Genomic DNA, 26,484 nt, shown 5'->3' on the forward strand with positions numbered 1-26,484 from the left:
GCCATTCTGAGCGGTTTCTTTAGTGAGTTTTCCCAGGAGGTGAAGGATAGTGCCGATCAGATTGTGGATGCATCTGTGGAGATTTACAACCGCTTGAGTGTAGATCTGCTGCCCACTCCTGCTAAGTCCCACTATGTCTTCAATCTCCGGGACCTCTCCAAGTGCGTCCAAGGTGAGACACGCTGTGACAGACAAGCACACATTCAGATCAGCTCATTGGACACCCAGGGCTCCACAAAGTTGTCACAACTGCTAACGACTAACAGCCCAGAGCCCAGTTCAGGGGCTGGGCAGTGGTGGATACCTTTTTGCAGAATTTACATCTTTTATGCAGCTTTCCAGTTCCACTTGGCTAGCCAGCAGCCAGATTTCTATTTTGTTGAGTTTCAGAAACAGAAACACAAATATGAGTGAGAAAGGATAACATGCATACCACTGAAACACAGGCTGAGATGTACAGGTAGTATCTTGTATCCAGATATGTCTGTATGTATATATGTATTTTTCTGCCTTTTGAAAGGCCGCTCGGAATTCAGAGATCAGTGTGTTGGTTTTTGGTTGAAACTTGTATTTCCAGTCACTGGGGATTTGATCACTAAATATGCATTTTAATGTGCAGGCATACAGCATGTACTCTCTCTCTTTTCCTCAACAGCACAAACTAAACTGTAGCTTTGCTGAAAGAGACTTACAGATACAGAGAGTGTCTAAATCTTTGTACCTCCACAGCTTGGGGCACAGCTGTGATTTATCTCTTCAAGCCACATTACCAACATTTATGGGCTCTGTCTCAGCCTCATGCTCCCAGATTGTCTGCACCATCACCCTCTCTGCCTCCTTCCCTCTCTCCCTCCCTCCCTCTCTTCCTTTACCCAGCAGGCATCATTATAGCATGAAGATGAGCTGAAGTGACTTCTACGACGGTTTTCTGTACACCACTTGTTCCGTATAGCTAGAGTGCATTACTCAAACACACAGTTTCCCTTAGCAGTACATACTGTTGGTAAGGGGTAATAAACTGACACCCGCTCTTCCCATTTTCTTATATCGCTAACATCACATGGCCTCTCTCTACACAGTGTATTTTTCTGTTTTGTTTTACTTTAAATGTATCCTTTGCAGTTGTCTTCATATGGCTTCATAACGAGTAAGTAAAGCAGCTGCTAAAAGTGAGCAGAAGAAACATTTTTCGGAGACACTTACATACAATATAGAATTTCCCACCAAGCCACTTAAGCTCTTCATTTTATTTTTGTTTTATTTTATGTATCTTGCGTCTTTACAATGTTTTCCACTGCGCTTTTATTTTGCTCTTCTTGGTTTTCTTCCTTTTGTTTTCTTGGAGATTGTAGCAGCTCCACTGCTGCAGACCTCCACAGAGATATTTTAATGAGCTCCCTTTTTTCATCCTTACATTTTTTTCTTATCCTTTTGCTCCTATATGTACAGCATGTATTTACTTAAGATAAGTACAACTGAACAATTCTCCTTTCCGTACATCTTATTTTTGACCTCTCTTGATGTCTAGGTATACTGCAGTGTGAGCCTAGTCAAGTGAGAGACAGGAACCAGATTTTCCGTCTCTTCTGCCATGAGTGTCAGCGAGTGTTCCACGACCGGCTCATCAACAACCAAGATAAGACCTATTTCAACACCATCGTCTCTGAGATGGCCAGTAAGAACTCACAAAGGCCGTCACGATAACTCACTTTGCTAAATCCACACACTTTCACAGTTCACTCTTATTTTGCACCTTTGCAATACCCCTCCTTTGACCCTCTCTCTCTTACTACCAGGCAGATATTTTGGCATTACCTTGGAGCCCTCATACTTTGTGACTCAGCCCATCATATTTGGAGACTTCATCAAGGCCAGATTCTCTCTTCTTATTGAAAATGCTTGACAAATTCAGAAAACATTTTGATTTCTAGATTTAAACCAAAATACCATTTAACACATAACATTTATTTATTACAATTGCTCTTCATCTAATAATCCCTGTAGGTGGGTGCAGAGAAAGAAGATCGTCTGTATGAGGATCTGACAGACATGAATAAGATTCAGGTTGTTCTCCAAGATTACCTCGATGATTACAACATGACCTTCTCCAAGGAGACAAAGCTGGTTTTCTTCCAGGACGCCATTGAGCATGTCTCCAGGTATGTACACGCAAACTTGCACCACTGAATTGCCAGATTTTTTGTAAGGCGGCTTCTTAGTTGGTGGTTAATATATTTTAGCTGCAGGTTGTACAAACTGAGAAGAGAGTTACACCATTAAGAAAAGAATACCTAGAAAGTCACTGTGACATGCTCAAGTAGTGTTTATCACACATACAGTGTGTTGCTGCTGATGGTGAGGTGACTAACATTTTTGGATGTGCTTTGATTATTGATGATTAAGTTATTTGTGTACATCAAGACTCAGCTTATACAAACGTATAATATAACTATAACTGCAAGCAGTTATGACGGGGTCCAAGCCACCGATGCAAGTCGCCCCCGACGGCCCAGGGAGCGCGCGAAAGCGGAACCCAAAACCTGGCGGTGGGGAGGCGAACGTCAGTACATTTCGAGAGGTGTAAGCCGCAAGGTCTGTGGTACATTGCCGTTGCAAATATAGTGGTTAACTGTTCATCTCAACACTTCTCACAAATACAGATAGGATTGGAGATGAAAAGTTTAACTGACACGTAAATGCGATCAGCTTGGGGGGAAATTAAGAATCAATGCCACCGACATAACCAATCACACTATGACAGACGCTCCACATAGCACCAACTGCAATGTTTAATTTTAAATGAATGTGTCTGGCACACGTGGGTGGTCAGTATTTTCCGTGGGTGCTCGAGCTCCGAAGCACCCATGGTATCGGCGCCTATGAATGGTGTTGATTTTGGATTGAAAAAGTGAGAGAAAAGAGTTGCATTTGTCCACTGTAAAGGCTGTAGAAACTTTGTCAGGTGGGTTAAGAAGTTTGTTTATTGTAGAAAACCAGGGGAGCATGCAAAAGCAAAAACCAAAATGTAACGGTAGGAGGCAAACATCAGTAAATATTGAGAAGTGTGAGCTGCAAGGTCTGTTGTACATTCCCATTGCAAATATGCCATTAACATTGATTGAATAAAAGGGTCAAAACTCGTCTACGTTGATTAAAATTTGTTACAGAGCCTCAGAGCGGCATGCCGAACGAGCATTACAAGTTTCGTGTTGATTGCATTCACTGTGGCAGAGATATTGCAATTGCAAATTTCCCTAAATGCATTGAGTTATTGGCCAAAACAAATAAACATTGATTATAGCGTGCCCTTATGGTCGATCTTCGCCAAATTTGGTTGAGAGCATCTTAGTGGGATGTTGAACAAAGAACTCAAGTTCTTTGCTGATAACATTTAATTTGTCCCAGACATGATATGATATGTGTGTGGTAGCTAGTCAGGAAAATTTGTTTGGTTGTCAAATGTGCATACTTTAACATAACAAAATTCTTTGTATAACTTTTGGTCAGCTCCATCTGGAGATGCTATCTACCAGGTTTCGTGCAGATTGGTCGCACGGCCTAGGACAAGTTCGAAAAAGTTGGTATCGCGCGATATTGCGAAAACACTTTTAAGCGAAAATGGGCGTGGCATATATCATGTGATTCAGCTTAATTTAAGGAACACAGCGATGTAAGGTTTTCTAATGTGCGATGTGTAATGTGGGAGTTAAAGGCAAAAAAAACATTATAGCGCCACCTAGTGGTCCACATGTGTAATTTTGGTAGGTGTGGTCCATGACCCATTGTCCATCTACCCTGTAAATTTAAAGTTGTTCACATTAGTGTAAGTGGTGAATCTAGACTTGGGTCCCATAGGCCACGCCCACTTTGACCCCTCAGTACCCCACTCTAGGGTTGGCCTCAGGAGAGCCCCTAGATGGTACCCATCAAATTTTGTAAAAATCGGATGAGCCGTTCATGAGATATAAACTTTTTGTACTTGTAGCGCCCCCTAGTAACCAGTTTTTGTAAAACGCGTGGGGGACCTCCAGAGGGTCATGGCAAACAAGAATCTTAAGTTTGGTGTTGATAGCCTTTATTTTGGCCGCGATATGGCAAAGTTGGTGTTTTCATGGTTAGCTACACAAATTTGTTTGTGCGTAGTATGCGCAATTTTTATCCCATCAAAATCCTTCAGGTCGGTCTGGAGATGCTCCCTGCCAAGTTTCGTGCAGATCAGTCACACGGTCTAGGAGGAGATCGAAAAAGTATGTTTTTGATAACGCCAATGCGTTTTTCTGCTATAGCGCCACCTAGTGATGGAAGTGGGTCAGTTGTTGCACCTGAGGAGTTTTGGACATAGACAGTATATAATGGACCAATAGACCCCGTTGCTCTGGACGGAGACCAGTGAAGGCTATTAGAAGCACTTTTCCGGTGATGGCCAGCTTTACTGCGCAGCCTCCAACTGAGAGAATGTGACGTGAGCAACCTGTCTGAAAGTTGTAAGTCTTCTGCTAGCTGTGCCAAGAGAAATCTCAATCATTCCCAATCTTACAGATACGGAGAGTGTAGGTGTATGTAAGGAGATAACATAAGCACAGGCTAATTATTGCTAACTAACATGCTAGTTAACATTAGTAATTAAACCTAACAGCTCATGTAAGTCAAAACTGCCTGCGAGCTTCTCCTGTACTATACGGTAATTCCTCTACTATCAGTAAGCGACGTCATCATACAAATATCGTTAGCTTATTTTTACAAAAACGTCTGCTACGGAGCCATAACGTGAGGTACAAGGTAATGGAGCGTTTTATACATTGTTGTGTTTCTTTGGAACTAAACAATGGACAAATAGAGTCTTCAAACATTTCTGATGTAAAGTTATTCGCAGTCAAGTGACGTAAAAAAAAAATGGCGGTCAGCGGAATGCTAACAGGAGGTGATGGCCAGTTAGCAACAAAATGGCGCCATAGATGGCTCGAGTTCTGAAGCGAAGCTTACCCCCTTGGTTTTGGACCAGTCCTGAAAATGGCAACCCTCCACCATGTACGATTTAGGCTGTAGTCTGAGTTTTAGGCGGAGAAGAAAAATAATGGAAAATAATCCTTAGAAAAACAATAGGGTTCCACAGTAAGGCATGGATGCCCACAGACCCGAGTCTGACGGGTCGGGTTCGGACAGATATTTAGAAATTATGGTCAGGTTCGGTCGGGCTTGGTCACATCAGCACGATAAGGCATTTGTTGTAAAATGGTGCTGCGCTCCTTTTAAGAGAGCTCAGTGCCTGTAGGGGGTGTGTGTGTGTGTGTGTGTGTGGGGGGGGGGATGGAAAGTGGTCAGAAGAGAGATAGAGAAAGAGGAAGCAGACGTGTTGTATACAAACGGAGCAGAGTTTTCATGTTATAACGTCGGCCGTGGAGGTAACAAGTCTCCCCTGGTTTTCTGACCACAGTCGGAAAAGAAGCAAGCAGGAAAGGTTAACACATTGAACATTTTAACAGCTTATTAACGTGCACTTGTTGCCCGTGTGCGCTGATGCCTCATCTGTTGACATTTCCGAATGCCTTCCTACAGTTGCTTAATTAAAGCGGGCTTTCCACACAAAAACGTAGCCTACATGTGTCATAGTATGAGAAAAAAATGAGATTTTAACTGTGTCAGGCTCGGGTCGGGCTCAGACACAAATTTCTTAATGCCTGTCGGGCTCAGGCCGGGTTCAGTCACGGCTCTGTCGGACGTGGGCCGGGCTCGGACAGAAAAATTCGGCCCGATCCAGACTCTATTCCACAGCCCTGCTGTGCGAACGGCATAGCTTTGCTACCGCCGGGTTCTTCCAGACTCTGGCTCGGACCCCTAATTATCAGTATTGTTGTATCACTGCATATCACTCCACAGAAATCTGTTCTTCAACAATACAAGCGACTAGTCAGTAGGTAGGGCTACACGGTCTTACTCAAAGACCCTCTCAAATGATACGTGGCTCACATGACATTGAACCTGTGACCTGTCTATATCTTTATAACCACATCATTTCCTGCTTTTTTTTGTTTAAAAAATAATGACAATGCTATTTTTCTTATCTTTTACTGTAGGATTTCCCGTATGATTCGCCAGGAGAGAGGCAATGCCCTGCTAGTGGGGGTGGGAGGTACAGGCAAGCAGTCACTCACTCGGTTGGCATCCCACATGTGTGGGTACCGCTGCTTCGAGATTGAACTGAGTCGAGGCTACAACTATGACAGCTTCCATGAAGACTTGAGGAGACTCTACAAGATGGCTGGTGTGGAGGGCAAGAATATGGTGTTCCTCTTTACGGATACTCAGGTATGATGGTTGAACTGATATTTAATGTTTGGATGCCTGCAGATTGTTTTTTTAACCTTAGAGGTGTCCACTCTCCTGTTGTAGATTGTGGTGGAGGAGTTTTTGGAGGACATCAACAACATGCTGAACTCTGGCGAGGTGCCAAACCTTTTTGAAAAAGATGAGCTGGAGCAAGTACTAGCTGCCACCCGCCCTAAAGCCAAAGAGGCTGGCATCAGTGAGGAGAACAGGGATGAGGTACACACATCGACACAAACACTGTTAAAAAAAAATACATTCAGGCACTACATATGTAGCACTGTATGTATCTACAACATGTACAAGCACTGGGTTATGTGCCAGACTCTCTTGGCCTTGCACAGTAACACAAAGGGTCCTCGGAGAGATATAAATAAACCAATCCAAGACACTGGCAGATTTGCCCTCTCAATGTTTATGATGTTCAGATAAAATCCAGAGATCATCAGTATCATAAGCTGTCAGTAGCCAAAGGTAGATAAGATAAGATAAACCTTATTGTCTCCAAGGGGAATTTTTTCTTGGGCAATAGTGCTACTACACACAGCTGCAATCAACTTAAGACAACACATAGCAAACAAGACAGTACAGCGGTACACAGTAATAAATGACATACAACAAAATGCCTTGTGAGGTCAAATATATAAAGACATAGGCATTCTATAAATGAGGAAATCATTCATAAAAACCATAGTGCATTATGCATACAACTAAATGCAACAGTGCCTCATGGCTTATGAACTACATAAGGATAAACCTGTTTTCTTATTGAGTAGTGTTATAGACGTTGGGAGAAAGGACAGCTTGAAGCGTTTTTTTTTTACATTTGCTGGCTCTCGTGTCTAATTAAGATAATTAAGAACTTCCATAACATTTTTTAAAAACAACACACAGGGCCTGATTTACTAACACTAGCGCAGTTTGCGCTGCGTCCGTTTATGCGAGTTCGGTAATAGCGCACGCTATGCTTCCACAGTTTGCGTAGTATTTATCAACCCTGACACCCATCAGGCAATCAGCGTCTTTCTCCGCCCACTATACCGTAAATTGAGCTGTAGCAAAGCGGTACATGTGCTATGATATGGCTGAGTGCAGACTGCGATATTCCCACTGCTGATGCTATGACTGTTTGAAATCATCCTGATGCCAATATTTGTAATGTAGCGAGGAGTTTAACAACTGCTGGAATGGGATGTGAACGCTGAGTGGGAGATTCAATTTCATCTTTGATTTCTTCCAGTAACTCTAATATTGCATGTCTGCTTGATCTGTAACGCTAAATGATGTTGTGTTCACTGACAAAGTGTGATTCTTCTGTTAAAAATATTTTCAGCCACGCCTATGTCTTCGTCTTGCTCAAATTGCTGTTGCCATTTCACCAGCGGCATAAAGGTCTACGAGGAAACTCGATTGCGGCTGGTTTAAAGAGGCGGAGAATTTCCCCCGCAGAATAGAGGGCTCTTACTGACAGTCTTTGTAAATACCACGGAATATATAATTAGGTGCACTTTGCGCTTATCCTCCCACCTTTTTGGGTGGAACTCCCACTTTCCCCACGACCCTCCCACGAACGCATATTGAAAGCGCAACTTGTCTCTTCTCATTCATGTGGCAGACAATCTGCGATTTTACCCAAGTGCGTCCTGTTTGTAAATAGCCCGCATCGGTTACGTCCGTCTTTGCGACCAATTAGCGCCTGGAAACAGGCGCAAACGGCTTGATAAATCTAGCCCACTGTCTCCCACAAAGGGCAAAAATAGCCATAGTGTCTAGTCCAGAGCAGTCAGTTAGTCAAGTCCGTGGCTCCAAGCAAACTGTAAGAACACAACAACAGCCAAAGCTCCAGATATTATGGAGTCTCTGCATATGTATGTGTGTGTTGCCCTCAGGTGTTCCAGTATTTCATCTCTCGTGTACGGGAGAAGCTGCACATTGTTCTGTGTATGAGTCCTGTGGGCGATTCCTTCAGGTCCCGCTGTCGTATGTTTCCTTCACTGGTTAACTGCTGCACCATTGACTGGTTTGTGCAGGTATGCTGAGATTGGTCAAATTTTTCTGACCATATCTAGTCATATATACTTACTTTGTTTTAGTTTGGGGTTGTGAAATGTAAGATGATTATGTAATTATTATGCATAGAAAACCATAGAATATAAATACACATTATGTATGGTACACACAGCAGGTTATAGGGATCAGTCTCCTTGTCTTGAACCAGTCTACAGCGCCATTCTTCTTTCAATCTATCTTACATTACAGCCATGCTGCTGGTCCTGGCAGCTATACCCAAAATGTAGTTTATTTTCCACGCTGATGTAATTTTTCAGACCCTACTTTCTTCATATTGCATTTTTCTTGTTTTACAACTATTCTCTCCCCCCTCCACCATTCTGTTCACCTGTCTTTTAGTTTATGACTTTCTATCAATATCGTTCCATTAATGTTCTTTATTAGCATATTAAATAATTTTTTTGTTAAACTCAGTTGAGGAAACATGTAATTGGCATCTTTATTGAATGTCTTTATTATTTGATGTACATTTGCATGGCTTTCTATTGCTATTCTGTTGAATCACTGTGAAAAATAAACAAAAGCTCAAATAAAAACTGTATATCCTTGCTATTGCTCGCTATCATTATCTCACTCCTTCCTCTTTTCCCCTTTACCCCCGGGTACCCAGTGGCCTCGTGAGGCGCTGCTCTCTGTCTCTGAGACCTTTTTCCAAAATGTCGACTTTGGCAACGAAGAGCTGAAACAGAGCTTCTCAGCCATGTGCGTGGAGATACATGTGAGTGTTACTGATATGGCTGAGCGCTTCTACTCGGAGCTGAGACGCCGATACTACACCACACCTACCTCCTACCTGGAGCTCATCAACCTCTACCTGTCCATGCTTGATGAGAAGAGACAGCAGTTAGTGCTTGTAAGTCTGACCATCAAAATGCAACAAATGTTACAAGTGATAAGTTGAAGGCTGTGGTGATAATGATGAACCCTAATCTTAGAGGAAGTAGCAGCTAGTTGCTCTGGCTAGTGGTTTGTAGTAATTGTGGAAAAAAAAAAATTATTTTGTAGATTATGTCTAAAAGCTTTGTATGCATAATATACCTGTGTGTGGGGATGTTTCTGTATAGGCCAGGGATCGTGTGAAGAATGGTCTGACCAAACTGCTGGAGACCAATGTGCTTGTGGATACAATGAAAGTGGACCTGTCTGCTCTGGAGCCAGTGCTGAAACAAAAATCCATTGATGTTGATGCCCTCATGGAGAAACTGGCTGTAGACCAGGAGAGTGCTGACAAGGTGTGTGTGTGTATGTGTATGTGTGTGTGTGTGTGTGTCTGTGTGTGTGTTTGTGTGTGTTTGTGTGTGTGTGCGTGAGTTTGTGTGTGTGTGGTAGTACTACCATAGAGCTTTCAAAGGTGTGTCTGTTGTTTCCTATAAGAACATTATTATGCTTTTTCAGTAAAAAGCATAATAATGTTCTGTATATCATACAGAAATATCCCTTCAACAGGTGCGTAAAGTAGTGACAGAGGACGAGGCTTTGGCCAAGGTCAAAGCTGAATACACCCAGGAGATAGCCGCTGATGCCCAGAGGGACCTGGATGAGGCTCTGCCAGCCCTGGAGGGTGCCAACCAGGCCCTTAATTCTCTTGACAAGGCTGACATCTCTGAGATCAAGGTGTTCACCAAACCCCCAGACATGGTCATGACCGTCATGGAGGCTGTCTGTATCCTGCTCAGCTGCAAGTCAGTGTGCTTCTCTCTCACCCTAAAATACAAGACTTTTCTTCCTCAAAGATGTTTTATTAGAGTCTCTGGGCCTGATTTACTAACACTAGCGCAGTTTGCGCTGCGTCTGTTTATGCGAGTTCGGTAATAGCGCACGCTATGCTTCCACATTTTGCGTAGTATTTATCAACCCTGACACCCATCAGGCAATCAGAGTCTTTCTCCGCCCACTAGACCGTAAATTGCGCTGTAGCAAAGCGGTACTGGTGCTATGATATGGCTGAGTGCAGACTGCGATATTCCCACTGCTGATGCTATGACTGTTTGAAATGATCCTGATGCCAATATTTGTAATGTAGCGAGGAGTTTAACAACTGCTGGAATGGGATGTAAACACTGAGTGGGAGATGCAATTTCATCTTTGATTTCTTCCAGTAACTCTAATATTGCATGGCTGCTTGATCTGTAATGCTAAATGATGTTGTGTTCACTGACACAACATCAAGTGTGATTCTTGTGTTAAAAATATTTTCAGCCTCGCCTATGTCTTCGTCTTGCTCAAATTACTGTTGCCATTTCACCAGCGGCATAAAGGTCTACGAGGAAACTCGACTGCGGCTGGTTTAGACCTGCTTTTAAGAGGCGGAGAATTTCCCCCGCAGAATAGAGGCGCGCTCTTACTGACAGTCTTTATAAATACCACGGAATATATAATTAGGTGCACTTTGCGCTTATCCTCCCACCTTTTTGGGTGGAACTCCCACTTTCCCCACGAACGCATATTGAAAGCGCAACTTGTCTCTTCTCGCTCATGTGGCAGACAATCTGCGATTTTACCCAAGTGCGCCTTGTTTGTAAATAGCCCGCATCGGTTACGTCCGTCTTTGCGACCAATTAGCGCCTGGAAACAGGCGCAAACGGCTTGATAAATCTAGCCCTCTGTCTCCCCAGCTTATATTCCATTGTTACAAACGCCGTTCTCAGTTATTATGTTACAGCCTTACATTCTATTATATAAGGAAATAGAACAAAGTTGGGATGGCAGATGCCTTTTTCATAATAAATTCATAAAGCATGGAGGACAGACCAGACATTCTCTATATGATGTGTGTTTTAGTTGTTCAGCACAATTGATTTCATTTGACACCAATGGTAAATGGTCATCTGAAAACAGTGTCTAATTCTGTCAGATCAAAAGAGGATACTGGTATGCAATCCCAAACTGATGTAAATGTAGGATAAGTGACTGTAAAAAAGAAAGAATACCAAATTGGAAAATGTATTCACCCAATGTCCCAACAAAGATTGATCAGGCATCCTGATCTCATCCCATTGGTCATAATGATCCATCATTATAATCACAATCAGCATTGTAGCCACCTTCATCATTTTGGCATTTATAATATCTTCAGCGTAATTATTATCACCATCATTTTAATAATTCCAAAAATGATGATCATCATTATAATCACAATCCTCTCTGTTGTTTTGCAGGCATTCTGCCAAATGTTTCAATTTTGGGCCTATTTTTTAATCCCACATATTTGTAGTCAGCATCCAGAGGGATTACCTTACCATCTCATGACTCAGCATGCATCAATCCCTAAATTCCATCAGTTATTAATCTACTGCATTGCTGAACTAACTCCAATCCTTCCCAATGTCCCATCTACTCTTACCTACCACCCGCTGTTTGTCCCGCAACAGACTAGCACTATGTAGAACTCTTACTGACTTACAGTAGCACTAGGACAAATTACATGAATGTGTGATATATCGTTTGATTAATTAGACTCTTGTCTTTTGTTTGTTTTTCTAAATTGTGATGTGAGTCTTTCTGTTAAATGTCATTTGTTGGATGTCAAAGTGGAATCCCTACATTATATTTAAGGTATCATAACCTACAGTAGTTTACATTAGCATGTCCCTTGATTATTTATAAGTAGAATTTCATTCTCATGTCAATGCTAGCAATTGAAAGTTCCAGGCAGGGTTTGCTAACTCTTGCACCATGTACTAAACATGTGTAACAACAACCTGCACTGACTAAAATTTCAGCCTTATATAAGTGATGGTTCAAGTATTTCGTACTAGGGTCCTTTTTGCACCATGATCTTCGAGCCAAACAAAACCCCAGAAGCTTTTTACCTGGGTCGAACATTGGGAGCGTTTGCATGAAGCGTGAAGAGCTATTAAGATTTCCATAACAACGAAGCCTGAAATGATACCAAACGTCTACAGTAGTACAAATAGGTTATGCACTCATAAAACGATGGATTGTAAAATTTGTAAGTACACCAGAAGTTTATGTAAATAACACTTGCCTGCTGGCTTCTGCTCTCTGCTGCTGCTGCTGCTGCTGCTGCTGTTACTACGGGCAGTAAGAGTGCTTAGGGACATCTACAAATTACAACACCAAAAGAGATGCAACAAAAATATTTATTAATTTAATGATTAAATAAGGTAATGTCTCCAAACTTACCTCAATTATTACTTGTCTCCTGCTAGTTATACTACAGCACTTACTTAAAAAAAAAAAATTAAAAATATTTTTGTTGCATCTCTTTTCGTGTTGTAATTTGTAGATGTCCCTAAGCACTCCTCTACAGCAGCAGCAACAACAACAGCAGAGAGCAGAAGCCAGCAGGCAAGTGTTATTTACATAACCTTCTGGTGTACTTACAAACTTTACAATCCATCGATCATGAGTGCATAACCTATATATATACACTAGTGTAGACCTTTGGTATCATTCCATTATTAGTCGGCTAAAGGTAATATTCACGCTTAACTCTCCCAATGTTAGACCCAGGTGAAAAAAGCTTCTGGGGGGGTGTTTGGCTCGAGGTCATGGTGCAAAGGACCCTAGGGTGAAATTACTCCGAACCATCACTTTAACAGATATATTTTGTCCCCATACAAATTAAGCCACACATGCACACATATTAATTATTATTAGGCATTGTCTTAGGCCCCTTTTTTCACAGCTCCACTAACATGCCTGTCTTCCTACAGACCCGACTGGCCCAATGCCAAGCAATTACTGGGAGATGCCAATTTCCTCAAGCGGCTGACAGACTACGACAAGGACAATATCAAGTCTCAGATCTTGCAGAAGTTGCAAAAATACATCAACAACCCTGATTTCATACCTGAAAAGGTTTGTTTGGATTTCATGCCAAACACTGACATGTCAGTCAGATTTTTTGGAGTAGGGCTCAGAGTAAACAGACTGTGGTGAAATTGGAGTTCAAACACTTGAACAACAGCTTTGAATAATGATAATATAAAATAAATACAAATGTGTATAGCACCTTTCAAAACATACTTACAAAGTGCTTCACAACAGCAAAATAAAAACAAAATCCAGTAAAATGACAATAGCATAAAAAGATAATTTGAATAAGAATCAACTAAAATATAGTATATATAGTTATGTTGCAAAATAAAATAATGCATATACAAACATACATACATACATACATACATACATACATACATACATACATACATACATACATACATACATATTGTGTGAGAGTTGAATAGAAAATGGAGTTTTGATAATATGGTTTGATAATTATGGTCACATGGACTAGGGATAGATTGATTTTTTGGTAGTTTGCAGATTATCTGTATCAGCGTTTTAATTTCCTGATAACCGATAAAGTTAATTAATTAAAATTAAAAATTAAATTTTCACTGTTAATGCATAGCGCTTCCAAATATCGGTTATTGGTTTTATTAGCTACTAATAATTGGTATCGGCCTTGACAAAACAGTATCGGTCGATCCCTAATATGGACATTGGATATGTAGATTGTGTGAAACATAACACAGTGTGCTTGGTGTAATTCGTTATTTTGTTATTGCTGTTAGGTAGAGAAGGTATCTAAATCCTGCAAATCAATGTGCATGTGGGTCAGAGCAATGGATCTTTACTCCAGGGTCCTCAAAGAAGTTGGCCCCAAGAGAGAAAAACTGGCCAAGGCACAGGTCAGTAACACTCTACACAGTAGAGTGCAGTAGGCATTCAGGTTTTTAATATACATGCATTACAATTTAATGGAATGTGCTTTACATACTCTTGCTTTAAATCATAATGATGCCTATTTTTGTCAAGTCTACTGAAATCAAAGCATTCTTCCAGTAAACACCAATCCATTCTCTGTTTTTACTCAAAATTACCCTATATACATTGGACCAAATAATGAGAAAAATAAATTCTCTAAAATGGTTCATACATGGTATTTTCTTCCATTCCTTTCTTCCACTTTTCCAACCATTGTAGGAGGAGCTGGATACCACTATGGCAACCCTGAGGGAGAAGCAACAACAGCTTCAGGATGTGGAGAACCAGATCAAGGTCCTACAGGATAAGTTTAACAGCAGCATAAATGAAAAGGAGGAGTTGGGTAAGGGGTGTACCCTTTATATGTAAGGGACTGTTCATTATTTATTTCAGGGGCCACCGGAGGAGTTTTGGGAACTTAAGTCAAAATAGACCTGACCCTCCCTTCACCAGCAATACATTTTGGATGACCCTCCAAAATGATATGCAAAAAAGGGATGACCCTCCCCAACAATTTATCGATGCCTTCTGTACTGGTTTGCGCTTGGCAAAGATGTACAGATGCCCATTGTTTTTTACAGCCATGACATACGTGACTTAACCTCCGCATTACACTCCTCTGTTATGGTGGCCATTTCAGTAGATTTACTCACTAACATTGTTGTGGAAACACAATAAGCATGGAAACTAAATGCACACTTACTGCATTACTTCAAATACTAAGTTACTCCTCTAGTAAACAAGTATTTGCATGAAATAAAAAAATAAAACATTGAGACCATTCAACAAAGCACACTGGGTTGCTATGGACTCGTCACTAGGCTTCCTCAGTCATTGTATATTTTAGCATAGGTAAAGCTGCCGAAGCTGAACATCATCCAGAACTCCATTTCTCAGACAAGCGTCAATTTGGGAGCTTGCATGCTACCACTCCTTCCTTCTCAAATGCCTTGAAAAGGCTGTCGTTTGCACAATTTCACAAATAATCACCGGGACCGAAAGAATATTTGAGTCGGGTATGGCTGCAACCTGGAGAACTCCCGTCTCATGCCCTCCCTGCTTGGTGCTGTCTGCAAGTTTCGACTTTTCAAAATAAAAGCTTGTGTCAGGTTTTCGATGTGTGGCTGTGTTTTAACTAAACAGTACGGCAATCATGCTAATGAATAAAATTATTTTTTCAGCAGATGTCTTAGTTCCAACACGATGGAGCTAGCAGAGCAGTTTTGTGTTTATATGTGCGAGCGGGATTTATTCAGTTTGGGAAATCCCACGGTCTCTAAAGCTACAGCTCAAATTGTCTGGCTGACTAAACAGGGAGCGACCCATCTTCTAGCGATAGGGGCCGAGACTGATAGAGCTACATGGATAAATATGCACCAAACAAGCCACTTTGAAATTTTGCTGTTTTCATGAATACAAAAGTTGGGTTACCCTCCCCCTACACTAAAATAAATTTGATGACCCTCCCATCAACAAAGAATAAAAAGACATGTGGTCCGGTGGTCCATTCCATAAATACTGAACGGTCCCTAACCTGTTTAAACTTTTCCTGAGTTTTAAACTGCCCTGCTGCATATATTATATGTATTAATGTGTGAACATCTGCAAAAAAGTTCTCACTTAAATTTCTTCTATCCCTTTCAGTATTTAAGGAGTTTATTATTACCCATTGGAATTGAATAAAAAAAATGTCTGTCAGCATTTACCTTGCTAATAGTCTTTTTCCTCTCTCTCTTTGTGACTGCTCTCTATCCTTAAAGTTAACACCATGGCTCTGACAGAGGCTCGGTTGGCCAGGGCAGGGAAGCTAACTTCTGCCTTAGGTGATGAGCAAGTACGCTGGGAACAAAGTGTTGCCTTGTTTGAGCAAGAGATCATCAACGTCGTGGGGAATGTGTTTATTGCAGCTGCTTGTGTGGCCTACTATGGAGCGTTTACTTCCCACTATAGACAGCTGGTGGGTACAGTGGGATTAAGTGCAATTCAGAGATTTTTAGGACTACTCTATGAACTCACTCTATAGTCTTACACTTTTGCAATACAGTACACCCTTTGACGTTGCAGTGTTCATAGGACAGCAAACGAAGTCCAGTTGTGTCTCAATATTGTACTTCTGCTTTGAGATGCAATTCCCAGAACAGAATAGATATATGTTAATGGCACTAAACTAATTATGTTTGTACGTTATTAAACTGCAGAAGTACATTGTTGAAATCAGTTATAAGAAAGTTATTAAGAAAGCAGGAACATTATAAAATATGCAAGATACGAAAACCAACCTAAGAAAAAAAATGAATGCACTCATGCTTGTGAGTGTGTGTGCCCCCTTTCCCCAGCTAATTGACCAGTGGATAATACAGTGCCAGGAACTGAACATCCCCATCAGTTCCAGTTTCAGCCTGATCAACAGTCTGGGTGACCCATTTGTTATCCGCCAGTGGAACACAGAAGGTCTGCCTCGTGACGCCGTTTCTACAGAAAACGGGATCCTGGTGACTCAGGGCCGCCGCTGGCCACTTATGATCGACCCCCAGGATCAGGTGAATTAAAAACTGGAATTAAGGAAGCATTCATTCAGCCTTATTTCAGGCATGTATTAATCTGTTGTTCGTTGTGATTAATCAGTTAATCAGTTTATTATTTTGGGATTTGCATTTTCCAAGTTTCACACATTGTGTCCTGTTGTTGTCATGTTATTGTGTATACACTGGGTTGAAAACCCAAGTGAATAATATTCTATTCCATAAATTCCTTTCTGGATTGCATGTGTTTAACACATTAACTAGGTGGCTGCGGTACCAGCGTAAAGGACAACAAAAAAAAAATCTCTCAAAATAGAAGTTTTTGTCAGACACAATCAAAGTCAGAGACTGGCCCCTGCCCCAGGAAACACACACACACAAAAGCAAAGTGCTTCATGAGATTTGAGTCGTGTCAGTGATCCAGAGACACAGTTCCAAGCTTCCCCACACAGAAAGGACACAAACCAGCTCGCTCAGACTTACAAACACGTAGAGGATAGAATTATTGTCACATCTTCAGTTTTGAGGCCTCCATTCAGCTTACTGTTCCATATCTTCTTGACCACTGACATGTCCACTGTCATTTTTTAGCTTTCTTTTGTCCTCCATCCCGTAAGTGTCTGTTGTCTTTGAGTACAGATGCTCTCTTTTACTTTACATAGAGGGAGGAATGCAAATATGGGTATATAAGTTGTTTGTGTAACCTTTCATGTATGACATTGAGCATGATCACATATAGTATTGTGTGTACGTTTTTACCGCTGTGCTACCATTTATATAGTCTCCCTTTATTACATGTGCTGACATTTGTTATTTTTGTTTACAAAATATGTAAACAGGCCATTTGTATCACATTAGATAAAGGTTATTTCTTTCACCCTCAGGCCAACCGATGGATCCGTACTAAAGAGGCCAAGCATGGTCTAAAGGTGATCAAACTAACCGACCCAAGCTTTCTCCGTACCCTAGAGAATGCCATACGCATGGGCATGCCTGTACTTCTAGAGGAGGTAGGAACACACTAAAAACCAAAACATAACATTCTTATTAATGATTGGGTATAAATGTTGCCATCCCTACATTTTTGTATTGTGTGTGTATAGTTGAAAGAAACCATAGATCCAGCTCTGGAGCCCATCCTGCTGAAGCAGACATTTGTGACTGGTGGACGGACATTAATCCGACTCGGAGACTCAGATATTGACTATGACAAAAACTTCAGGTTCTATATGACCACCAAGATGGCCAACCCACACTACCTACCAGAGGTAAGGACCACACACACACACACACACACACACACACACACACACACACACACACTCCTTTAAAGGTCCTATGACATGCTGCTCTTTGGATGCTTTTATATAGACCTTAGTGGTCCCCTAATACTATATCTGAAGTCTCTTTCCCAAAATTCAGCCTTGGTGCAGAATTACAGCTACTAGAGCCAGCCCCACAATAAGCTGTCCTTAGTATGTGCCATTTCTGTGTCTGTAGTTATCAAGGAGGAGAGGGGGGGGGGGCAAATTCTCTGGGCGGGCAAAGCAGAGAAAGGGGAGGTAACCTTGCTCCTTATGACCTCATAAGGAGAAAGATTCCAGATCGGCCCATCTGAGCTTTCATTTTCTCAAAGGCAGAGCAGGATACCCAAGGCTCGGTTTACACCTATCGCCATTTCTAGCCACTGGGGGACCATAGGCAGGCTGGGGGAACGCATATTAATGTTAAAAAACCTCATAAAGTGAAATTTTCATGCCATGGGACCTTTAAATGTCCATATTTGGTTCATCTGGCATCAACATTGTGCATCAGATGCAATGCCTGTTCACTATGGAGTCTTGGATTAGACGAATACCAACACACCTCTGTCGGTTGCCTTAAGGTTTTTTCCCAAACATTTTACAACTACAGCAACCAGATATTTATCAGCTTGCAAAAAAATAACATGTTTAGTGGGGCAAAAGAAACAGTATAAGAAAAGAACATTTGTGCTGGTACAATTACTGCTTGGCTTCCTCTAATGGCACCGGCTATGGTCAGTTTGCAGGAATTGTAGAGATGTAGTCGCCCGCCAGCTCGCCGACTATGGCCTTTTATTCAACGCCAGCCCAGGAGAGCAGCAACACTATGGGACTACAAACTTTTTTTCCTGTGTTAGTTCAAACCAGCAGTGCATCAAGGCAGTAACTTAGACAACGTGAACGTGTGTGTGTGTGTTCCTTTGCCCTTCAGGTGTGCATCAAAGTTACAATTATCAACTTCACCGTGACCAGGTCTGGCTTGGAGGACCAACTGCTTAGGTACATACATACATAGACACAGAAAAAAGACATTGCATCCTTTCCAAACCACCTGGTCCGCATGTACAACCTTCTATACAACAGCGGACTGTTTGCACTTTGCACTTGACATAATCTCAGACTATTTTTAGCCTGTGATATTTAGGTTTGATTCATTTTCTTTCCCCCACATTCTTTCCCCTTTTTCTCTCCCTCAGTGACGTGGTACAACTGGAGAGTCCACATCTGGAGCAACAGAGGAATGAGTTGATTATGCGCATCAACGCTGACCGCAACCAGCTAAAAGCTATCGAAGACCGCATCCTTAAGCTTCTCTTCACCTCTGAGGGGAATATACTTGACAACGAGGAGCTGGTTCAAACTCTCCAGGAGTCAAAGGTGAATGTTAAATCAGGCAAAGGGCATATAGATATTTTCATCATATACAAATCATCATTTCCGCTTAACGTTTGGAATTTTACTTGTGTTCTCATATTGTTCTATCCTATTTTCTCCTTTCCTCTACCACATCTCTTCTGTTCTTGTTTTGTTGCTATTCATCTCTTTCTTTTTTGTTTTTTCCTCTCCATTTCCACCATTCCTCAGGTGACATCAGAGGCCATCAAGCATCGTCTGGAGGAGGCAGAGGCCACTGAGATAATGATCAACGCTGCAAGGGAGCGATACCGACCAGTGGCCACCCGAGGCTCAGTCTTGTACTTTGTAATCGCCAGTCTCTCTGAGATCGATCCAATGTACCAGTTCTCCCTCAAGTACTTCAAACAGGTACGAGAGAGGAATCAGGCTTCATTTTACAAGCCACTGAGAAATCTTCTGATTTTTATGAAAAGACTTCAAGCCCCGATGTAACATCATTATTTTCTTCCTGTTCGACTATTTGATGTCCCTTTTTTTCTGTTCTTTTCTTTCTCCACCCTCAGCTCTTTAACTCCACCATTGAGACGTCAGAGAAGAGCAGTGTGTTAGAAGAGCGTCTCCAGATCCTGCTGGACCAGATCCTGCTCAACTCCTACATCAATGTGTCCCGTGGCCTCTTTGAGCAGCACAAGCTTATCTACAGCTTCATGTTATGTATAGAGATCATGAGGCAGCGAGGCGAGATTTCTGATGCTGAGTGGCAGCACTTCTTAAAAGGAACTGCCTCTTTGGAAAAGGTGAGGTGGGAAATCAAGTCAAAAATAATTCCCCCTGGTAAATTGCTTGTGTCAAATGAGAATCTATCTAATAGGGCGGTAAAGGAGGCCGCAATGCGTCAGTGGTGTTTATGGTTAAAGAAATGTGCAATGATAGTTTTTAGCCAGTTAAGGCTCAAGCAATCTGTTGCACCAGATGAACCAGAAGTTTAAGATTACATTCACATCCTAGCAGTTTGGTCCGTTTTAACCGAACCCGGGAGTGTTTTGTCAGATATTCCGGTTTGTTTGGGGTGGTGTGAAAGCTCATTCGAACTCTGTTGTGGACCAAACAACCAAACTTTGGTCTGCTTGAAAACAGGGGTGCCCAAATATAGGACGTGAACCGAAAAACAATGCATTTACTAGACTGAAATTTCAACCTTTCGCACAATTTACCGAGTTGATAATTTTTATCAAATCCATAAGTTATCGCCCTGTTTCTACAGAACTATAGGTGTAAAAGTGTCCTTAGTGTAAAGTCAACTGTGTTGTAACTGGTTAGTTTCACACTTAACCCATCACTTTGTTCAGTTGTGCCATCTCTACTTGCACTATTACTATAGCCATAACCAAGTCAACTGTAGTCAAATCATTGTTCCAGAGAGGGACATTTCTCCCAGGAGAAAAAGACACGAGTAACAGAAAGTAAGAGAATTACAACTGACTGTTAGAAAAAAGAATACAGTGTAGACTATCATGTGTGAACTGGTGCCACAGGCTTCAGAGATATTGAGAAAAACAATGGCTGAACTACATCATTTTGAATATACCAGATAGCCCAACTGTCAATAAGGAGATTGGACCACAGAAGCTAGAACTAGCTGAGGTTTAGCTATTAGGTTTATTGTCTAGGAATAGAGATGCAACATCCTATGTTTAACTGTGGCATAAGCTCTAAATAAATAAATAAAAAATTTGGCTTTCAGGTATTCTTAGATGAAATGAAAAATGATAAATTAGATGAAAAATAGAAAAAAATCTTAGTGTTTTTGGCTGGATCCTCTTAACTGCAGATAAACAAGGTGCCGTTTTATTTTCACTTTCACAATCCCCCCAGGGTGGCCTGTAAGCAGTATCTCTCCCCCTCTTACGTTGGGATTGAATTGATTGAAAAAAGGGCTTTGTCACAAAGTGGCAGTCTCTCTCTATCCTGGCAACCTTATTGTTGAAAAACTACTGAGACTGATGGGAACACACACAGTAAGAGAGAGACAAAAGAATCAGAAAATCTCTAGAGAGGTTGGCAAAAAAAAATCTTTCTGTTGAAGAGAGATAAGAAAGGGAGTATCTCTGTTTCTCAGCTGTCCATACAACCTGTATGTTGCATGCTAATAGGTCTTGAACAATCAACAAATAAGCCTTAGTACCTCAAGTCAGGCATGACACCTTCAGAGGTGCTAAATAAGGTCATCTGAACTAAGAGTCCAATAGACCGCAGAATAGTCCATAGGCATTTCAATGGTTTGTTATCTTCCTTCTCAAACCCCAGTGGGTCAGAAGGGTGTGCAGCTGAAGCACCATTGGTTTAGGCATTTAAGAAGGTAAAAGTTAGTGCATAGCAATGAATAAAGGGCGCTTTGAGTTTAAGCTAGATTTAGACGCTTTTAAGCCCACAATACAGTGCCACCCAGGGGTATATTTCTGTGTTCATCCACCATTTGGCTCTCATTTATATGGCATTACTTGGGCTGGAGGTGCTGGCTGTCAGCCGTCGTGATCCTCATGCTAATGCTGTCATTCCTTTCCTCTCCTTCACCTCTGTGCCTCTGTCTCCTGTCTTTTGCATCACAGCTTTAATACATCCATCATCTATGCTTCTCTTGCTGATTTTAAAAGCTTTTAAAATCACTGATGATTTTAGATGTTCTGAAGCATCCTCTCTTTCCACTTTTATTAATCCTTTAATTCGTCTTTACTGCCTCTCTAGTCAAGGATGGTCCTCTATCTCCTTCCCATCTCCTTCCTTTGTGGTTGTATACTGTAATTATCTCCTTTTCTATTTCTCCTTCTTCCAGGACTATGCAGAACGGCCAGATGTGCCATGGCTAAGTGATTTTTACTGGCAGACATGTTGTGAGCTGGAGGACACACTACCCTGCTTCAAGGACATCTCCAAGGAAATCACCAGAACCCATATCCACATCGAGCTAGGTAACCCAACCCAAATGTTATCCTGGCTGATAAGGTAAGAATCAGCATAGTTAGTGCATCGTGTTTCGGCTTAATATAAAGTATAAAAACTAGAATGCTTGACCTAAAAAACATATTGTTTCACTCTTCAGGCTTTTATTTTATCATTATTCTACAATCTTCTACCACATTGTGATTTGTAGAACATTTGTCGCCTCTCCCTAGGACAACTTCAAGCATCTATCAATCCAGAGAACTGGGTAGGCTATGTGTCAGAGTTGCCTTCTCTTGGGGAGTCCAAAGAAGTGAAGCAGCAGAGCGGGATCAGAGGCTACTGGAATGAGAGGCTGGGGGCCTTCCAGAAGCTAGTCCTAATCAAGAGCTTCCTTGAAGAAAAGGTGAGCTAAGATGAAGTCTGTGGAAAGATATGTATTAAACCTGCAACAGCTTTTTTTTTTGGCCATTTGTGTGCAATAGAAACAAGTTGTACATGTCATTTTATCCAGCAAATATTTGGCTAATTACACTAATTTACAACTATGCTGGCCTGCATCTTGACCATGCCAAAACATTATATTATCCTTTGCATTCCCATGGAAAACCAGAGATGCCAGCAACTGGATTTAAAGAAAATCCTTCCATTCTCGTCAGTGATGTCCAGTCCATTGTTAATAAAAACATCCTGATTACCTATTTCTATTTATGTCCCCATAATGTCACTCTCCTTGGTTATAACATCTGTCGAAATTTATTTTTATGTCCAACCCTTTTCTTGCTTTTCTTACATTGATGCCATCTCTCGTATATACTGTGTCTCTTTCTCTTAAAAGGTGCAATATGTAATATTGTGTGTAAAACTGGCAGCTAGCGGTTAAAATAGTTACTGCACTACCAATTCAAAATACTGGAGAGTCGTTTCCCCCGCCCCCTCCTGCCCAGACTTGAAGTTCACGGGGGTTGCCAGGCTGAGACCGCAGCATTCACAACAACGTTGCTAGACACTTTTCTCACATAGCCAGACATTACTCCACAGCACAGCGGAGTAGCTAACGGTAGATGCTGGCTATATTGACAGTCATAAAAGCCCGTGCTCACGCGCAGCTCTGTAACCAACTGACAGACACACTTTTTCGGCTTAAAATTACAGTATGAAACGCTAAAAAAACAACAACCTCACCGGTTCTCACCGCAGTCAGGCACACTTCCTCGGCTTAGAATTACAATACGAAACCCTAAAAATACCACTACCTTACCGACGAAACACACTTCATTGGCTTAGAATTATGGCAAAAATCGCTAAACACACTGCAAACTCAACATTCCTCTCTTTCCGATTTACAGCCCCCTCTCGTGGCTTAAAATAACTCACCGTTGTCGGCTCCAGCCGCTGACGAGGGCTACACGCTGTAAACAGCCGTGGGCTGCTTCGCCTGGTCCCCGGTAACGTTAACAGGTAGCAGGGTTAGCATGGCGGCGTTAGCCAGGACCAGTCGGGATCACTTTACTGGCTGTGTCTCAATTGTTTTTGCGAGTAACCAACTCGGGTACTCTAGCTATATAATTCAATGTGAGAACACAAATGTTGAAATGACAAAAAATGCCCGTCCCTAGTAGCTGTGATAAATTAGCCTGAAGCTAATGCTTACCGGTGTCGTGCCAAGGTACTTATCCCCGCCAGGATTTGTATCCCCTGGCCGCGGGAGCGCGCGTGCAGTCGGAGCGGAGCTTCGGTCCCCTACAGGTTGTCTAGTACAGCTGCAGCTAAACGTTACATAGTGGAAGACTGACAGGGCTTTCCAAAGTAACAAGGGTCTTGTTTATCTACATAAATACGTGTATTTGTCTGTTACAACTAAACGTTACATAGTAGAAGACTCGACAGGGTTTCCATAGTAACAAGGGTCTCATTTATCTACATAAATAGGTGTATTTGTCTGTTACATTAAGGCGACGTGTGAATTGTTTAAGGCGCCGTTTATTATTGTGGATTATTCGACAGTGTTTTTCAAAGTTTCATATTGACATGTTCCGTAGCTATGCCTAGTATCTACGTTAGTCATGTAGGTTAGTGAACAATATCTTTTCCTCGTCTTTGCTAACCCGTCCCTCTCTGCCCTCTAACGTGATTTCTGTTTTAATTTAATTTAGTTTAATATGGCTGTTCAATTAAACGCTTTGTTCACCTGTCTGCCATATAAGTTACATAGGGGATACACAAAATATCAGGCCGTTTTTCACCTGATATTTTGTGTATCCCCTCTCCTAACAAGCAAAGGGTCTTTCCTACCATCATGTGTGTTATTTTCTGACTTTAACAAGTCACAATAAATGCGAGATAATATGGACATGTCTGCTGTTTTTCTAGCCAAAGTTACATAGGGGATACCACAAAATATCAGGCCGTTTTTCACCTGATATAATGTGTATCCCCTATGTAACTTTTGGCTAGAAAGCAGACGCAATGTCCATATTATCTCAAGTTATTTATTGTGACTCTTTACAGTTAGAAAATAGCACACATGATGGCAGGAAAACATACCCTTTATTAGAAGAGGGGATACATAAAATATCAGGTGAAAAACGGCCTAATTATTTTGTGTATCCCCTATGTAACTTTGGCTAGAAAACAGCAGACATGTCCATATTATCTCAAGTTATTTATTGTGACTCTGTACAGTCAGAAAATAACACACATGATGGTAGGAAAGACCCTTTGCTTGTTAGAGAGAGGGATACACATTATATCAGGTGAAAAACGGCCTGATATTTTGTGTATCCCCTATGTAATTTATATGGCAGACAGGTGAACAAAGCGTTTAATTGAACAGCCATATTAAACTAAATTAAATTAAAACAGAAATCACGTTAGAGGGCAGGGAGGGACGGGTTAGCAAAGACGAGGAAAAGATATTGTTCACTAACCTACATGACTAACGTAGATACTAGGCATAGCTACGGAGCATGTCAATATGGAACTTTGAAAACACTGTCGAATAATCACAACAATAAACGGCCTTAAACAATTCACATGTCGCGCCTTAATGTAACAGACAAATACACCTATTTATGTAGATAAATGAGACCCTTGTTACTATGGAAACCCTGTTGAGTCTTCCACTATGTAACGTTTAGTTGTAACAGACAAATACACGTATTTAGGTAGATAAACAAGACCCTTGTTACTTTGGAAAGCCCTGTCAGTCTTCCACTACGTAACGTTTAGCTGCAGCTGTACTAGACAACCTGTAGGGGACCGAAGCTCGCGCCCGCACTGCGGCGCTCGCGGGGATACAAATCCGGGGGGGATAAGTACCTTGGACGACACGGTTCAAGAAGAAAAAAGCCAACTCTGCGTCCTTTTTGGCCGCTCTAAGCTGTCTCCATCTTTCAAATACATCTCCATTATTTACCGGGGGTTGTTATGTCTCTGGTCACGCACTGTTAGAAACATGCTGTTTTCTTTTTTTAGGTCGGGTAGAATCTATCTCCATTGATCCTGTTTGTTTGTTTGCTGCTTTCATGGCTGTACTAACGTTACAGCTGTAGCGCGCTGGGTTTACGTTTTTACAGGTATATCTGGCAACCCGGCCTGTCTGTCAAACTGGGCCGTTGATAACAACACACAGATCAAAACATAAACATAAATTCTGTCACGGAATGTAAATTTCAAAAAGAAAAAATACTGAAATTAGCATTGTTGTCAGAAAAGATAGTATTTCAGTTTAACATGTTTCCTTAATATCTGATGAGGCATTGGTGTCATTTTTGGATTTATTACAGTACAAATATTACATATTGGACCTTTAACTACTTGTCCTCTTTGTCTTGTTTTTCTGATTTATTTCCTCTCCCTCTTGTCCAGGTGGTGTTTGCAGCGACAGAGTTTGTGATTGTCAGCCTAGGGAAGCAGTTTGTGGAGAACCCTCCAGTAGACCTGGCAAACCTCTACAATGATATGTCCCCTTCCACACCACTGGTCTTCATTCTCAGCACAGGATCCGACCCCATGGGGGCCTTCCAGCGCTTCGCAAAAGAGAGAGGTTGTCTTGACAGGTAAAAGACAAAGACAGATGATATAAGGTTGGGGTGTTACCACAGAATAGAGATGAAAATATAAAGGGCAACAGACATCAACCTTGATTGGGAGAGAGAAGAGGAGTTTGCTGTGATGATCAGTGAATATAGGTGTTGACATATAGTCACAGGGGTATTTCCAACTTTCTC

At 41.5% G+C, this 26,484-nt stretch overlaps 1 protein-coding gene and 1 long non-coding RNA gene across 3 annotated transcripts in view; one reads left to right on the forward strand and one right to left on the reverse strand.

Annotated features, from left to right (window-relative positions):
• dnah6 (dynein, axonemal, heavy chain 6) overlaps positions 1–26,484 on the forward strand; it is a 73,245-nt gene that overhangs the window by 33,260 nt on the left and 13,501 nt on the right. For both annotated transcript variants that reach the window (XM_039803779.1, XM_039803787.1), the window contains 24 exons: positions 1–172; positions 1,529–1,675; positions 1,797–1,870; positions 2,005–2,159; positions 6,075–6,306; positions 6,391–6,543; positions 8,214–8,354; positions 9,005–9,247; positions 9,459–9,626; positions 9,841–10,076; positions 13,074–13,218; positions 13,938–14,054; positions 14,350–14,473; positions 15,891–16,087; positions 16,467–16,670; positions 17,537–17,662; positions 17,756–17,920; positions 18,888–18,955; positions 19,153–19,333; positions 19,541–19,720; positions 19,876–20,109; positions 22,146–22,281; positions 22,486–22,658; positions 26,123–26,313. In XM_039803779.1, coding sequence (XP_039659713.1) covers positions 1–172; positions 1,529–1,675; positions 1,797–1,870; positions 2,005–2,159; positions 6,075–6,306; positions 6,391–6,543; positions 8,214–8,354; positions 9,005–9,247; positions 9,459–9,626; positions 9,841–10,076; positions 13,074–13,218; positions 13,938–14,054; positions 14,350–14,473; positions 15,891–16,087; positions 16,467–16,670; positions 17,537–17,662; positions 17,756–17,920; positions 18,888–18,955; positions 19,153–19,333; positions 19,541–19,720; positions 19,876–20,109; positions 22,146–22,281; positions 22,486–22,658; positions 26,123–26,313 — 3,962 coding nt within the window. The remainder of the gene's footprint in view (positions 173–1,528; positions 1,676–1,796; positions 1,871–2,004; positions 2,160–6,074; positions 6,307–6,390; positions 6,544–8,213; positions 8,355–9,004; positions 9,248–9,458; positions 9,627–9,840; positions 10,077–13,073; positions 13,219–13,937; positions 14,055–14,349; positions 14,474–15,890; positions 16,088–16,466; positions 16,671–17,536; positions 17,663–17,755; positions 17,921–18,887; positions 18,956–19,152; positions 19,334–19,540; positions 19,721–19,875; positions 20,110–22,145; positions 22,282–22,485; positions 22,659–26,122; positions 26,314–26,484) is intronic.
• On the reverse strand, positions 111–24,119 carry LOC120560902. Its single transcript, XR_005639532.1, has 3 exons — positions 23,907–24,119; positions 305–371; positions 111–182 (listed from the first exon to the last, which is right to left on the reverse strand). It is a non-coding gene; the product is annotated as an uncharacterized LOC120560902 (long non-coding RNA).

This window comes from Perca fluviatilis, chromosome 1, assembly GCF_010015445.1.
Source record: "Perca fluviatilis chromosome 1, GENO_Pfluv_1.0, whole genome shotgun sequence".
Classification (NCBI taxonomy): Eukaryota; Metazoa; Chordata; class Actinopteri; order Perciformes; family Percidae; genus Perca; species Perca fluviatilis.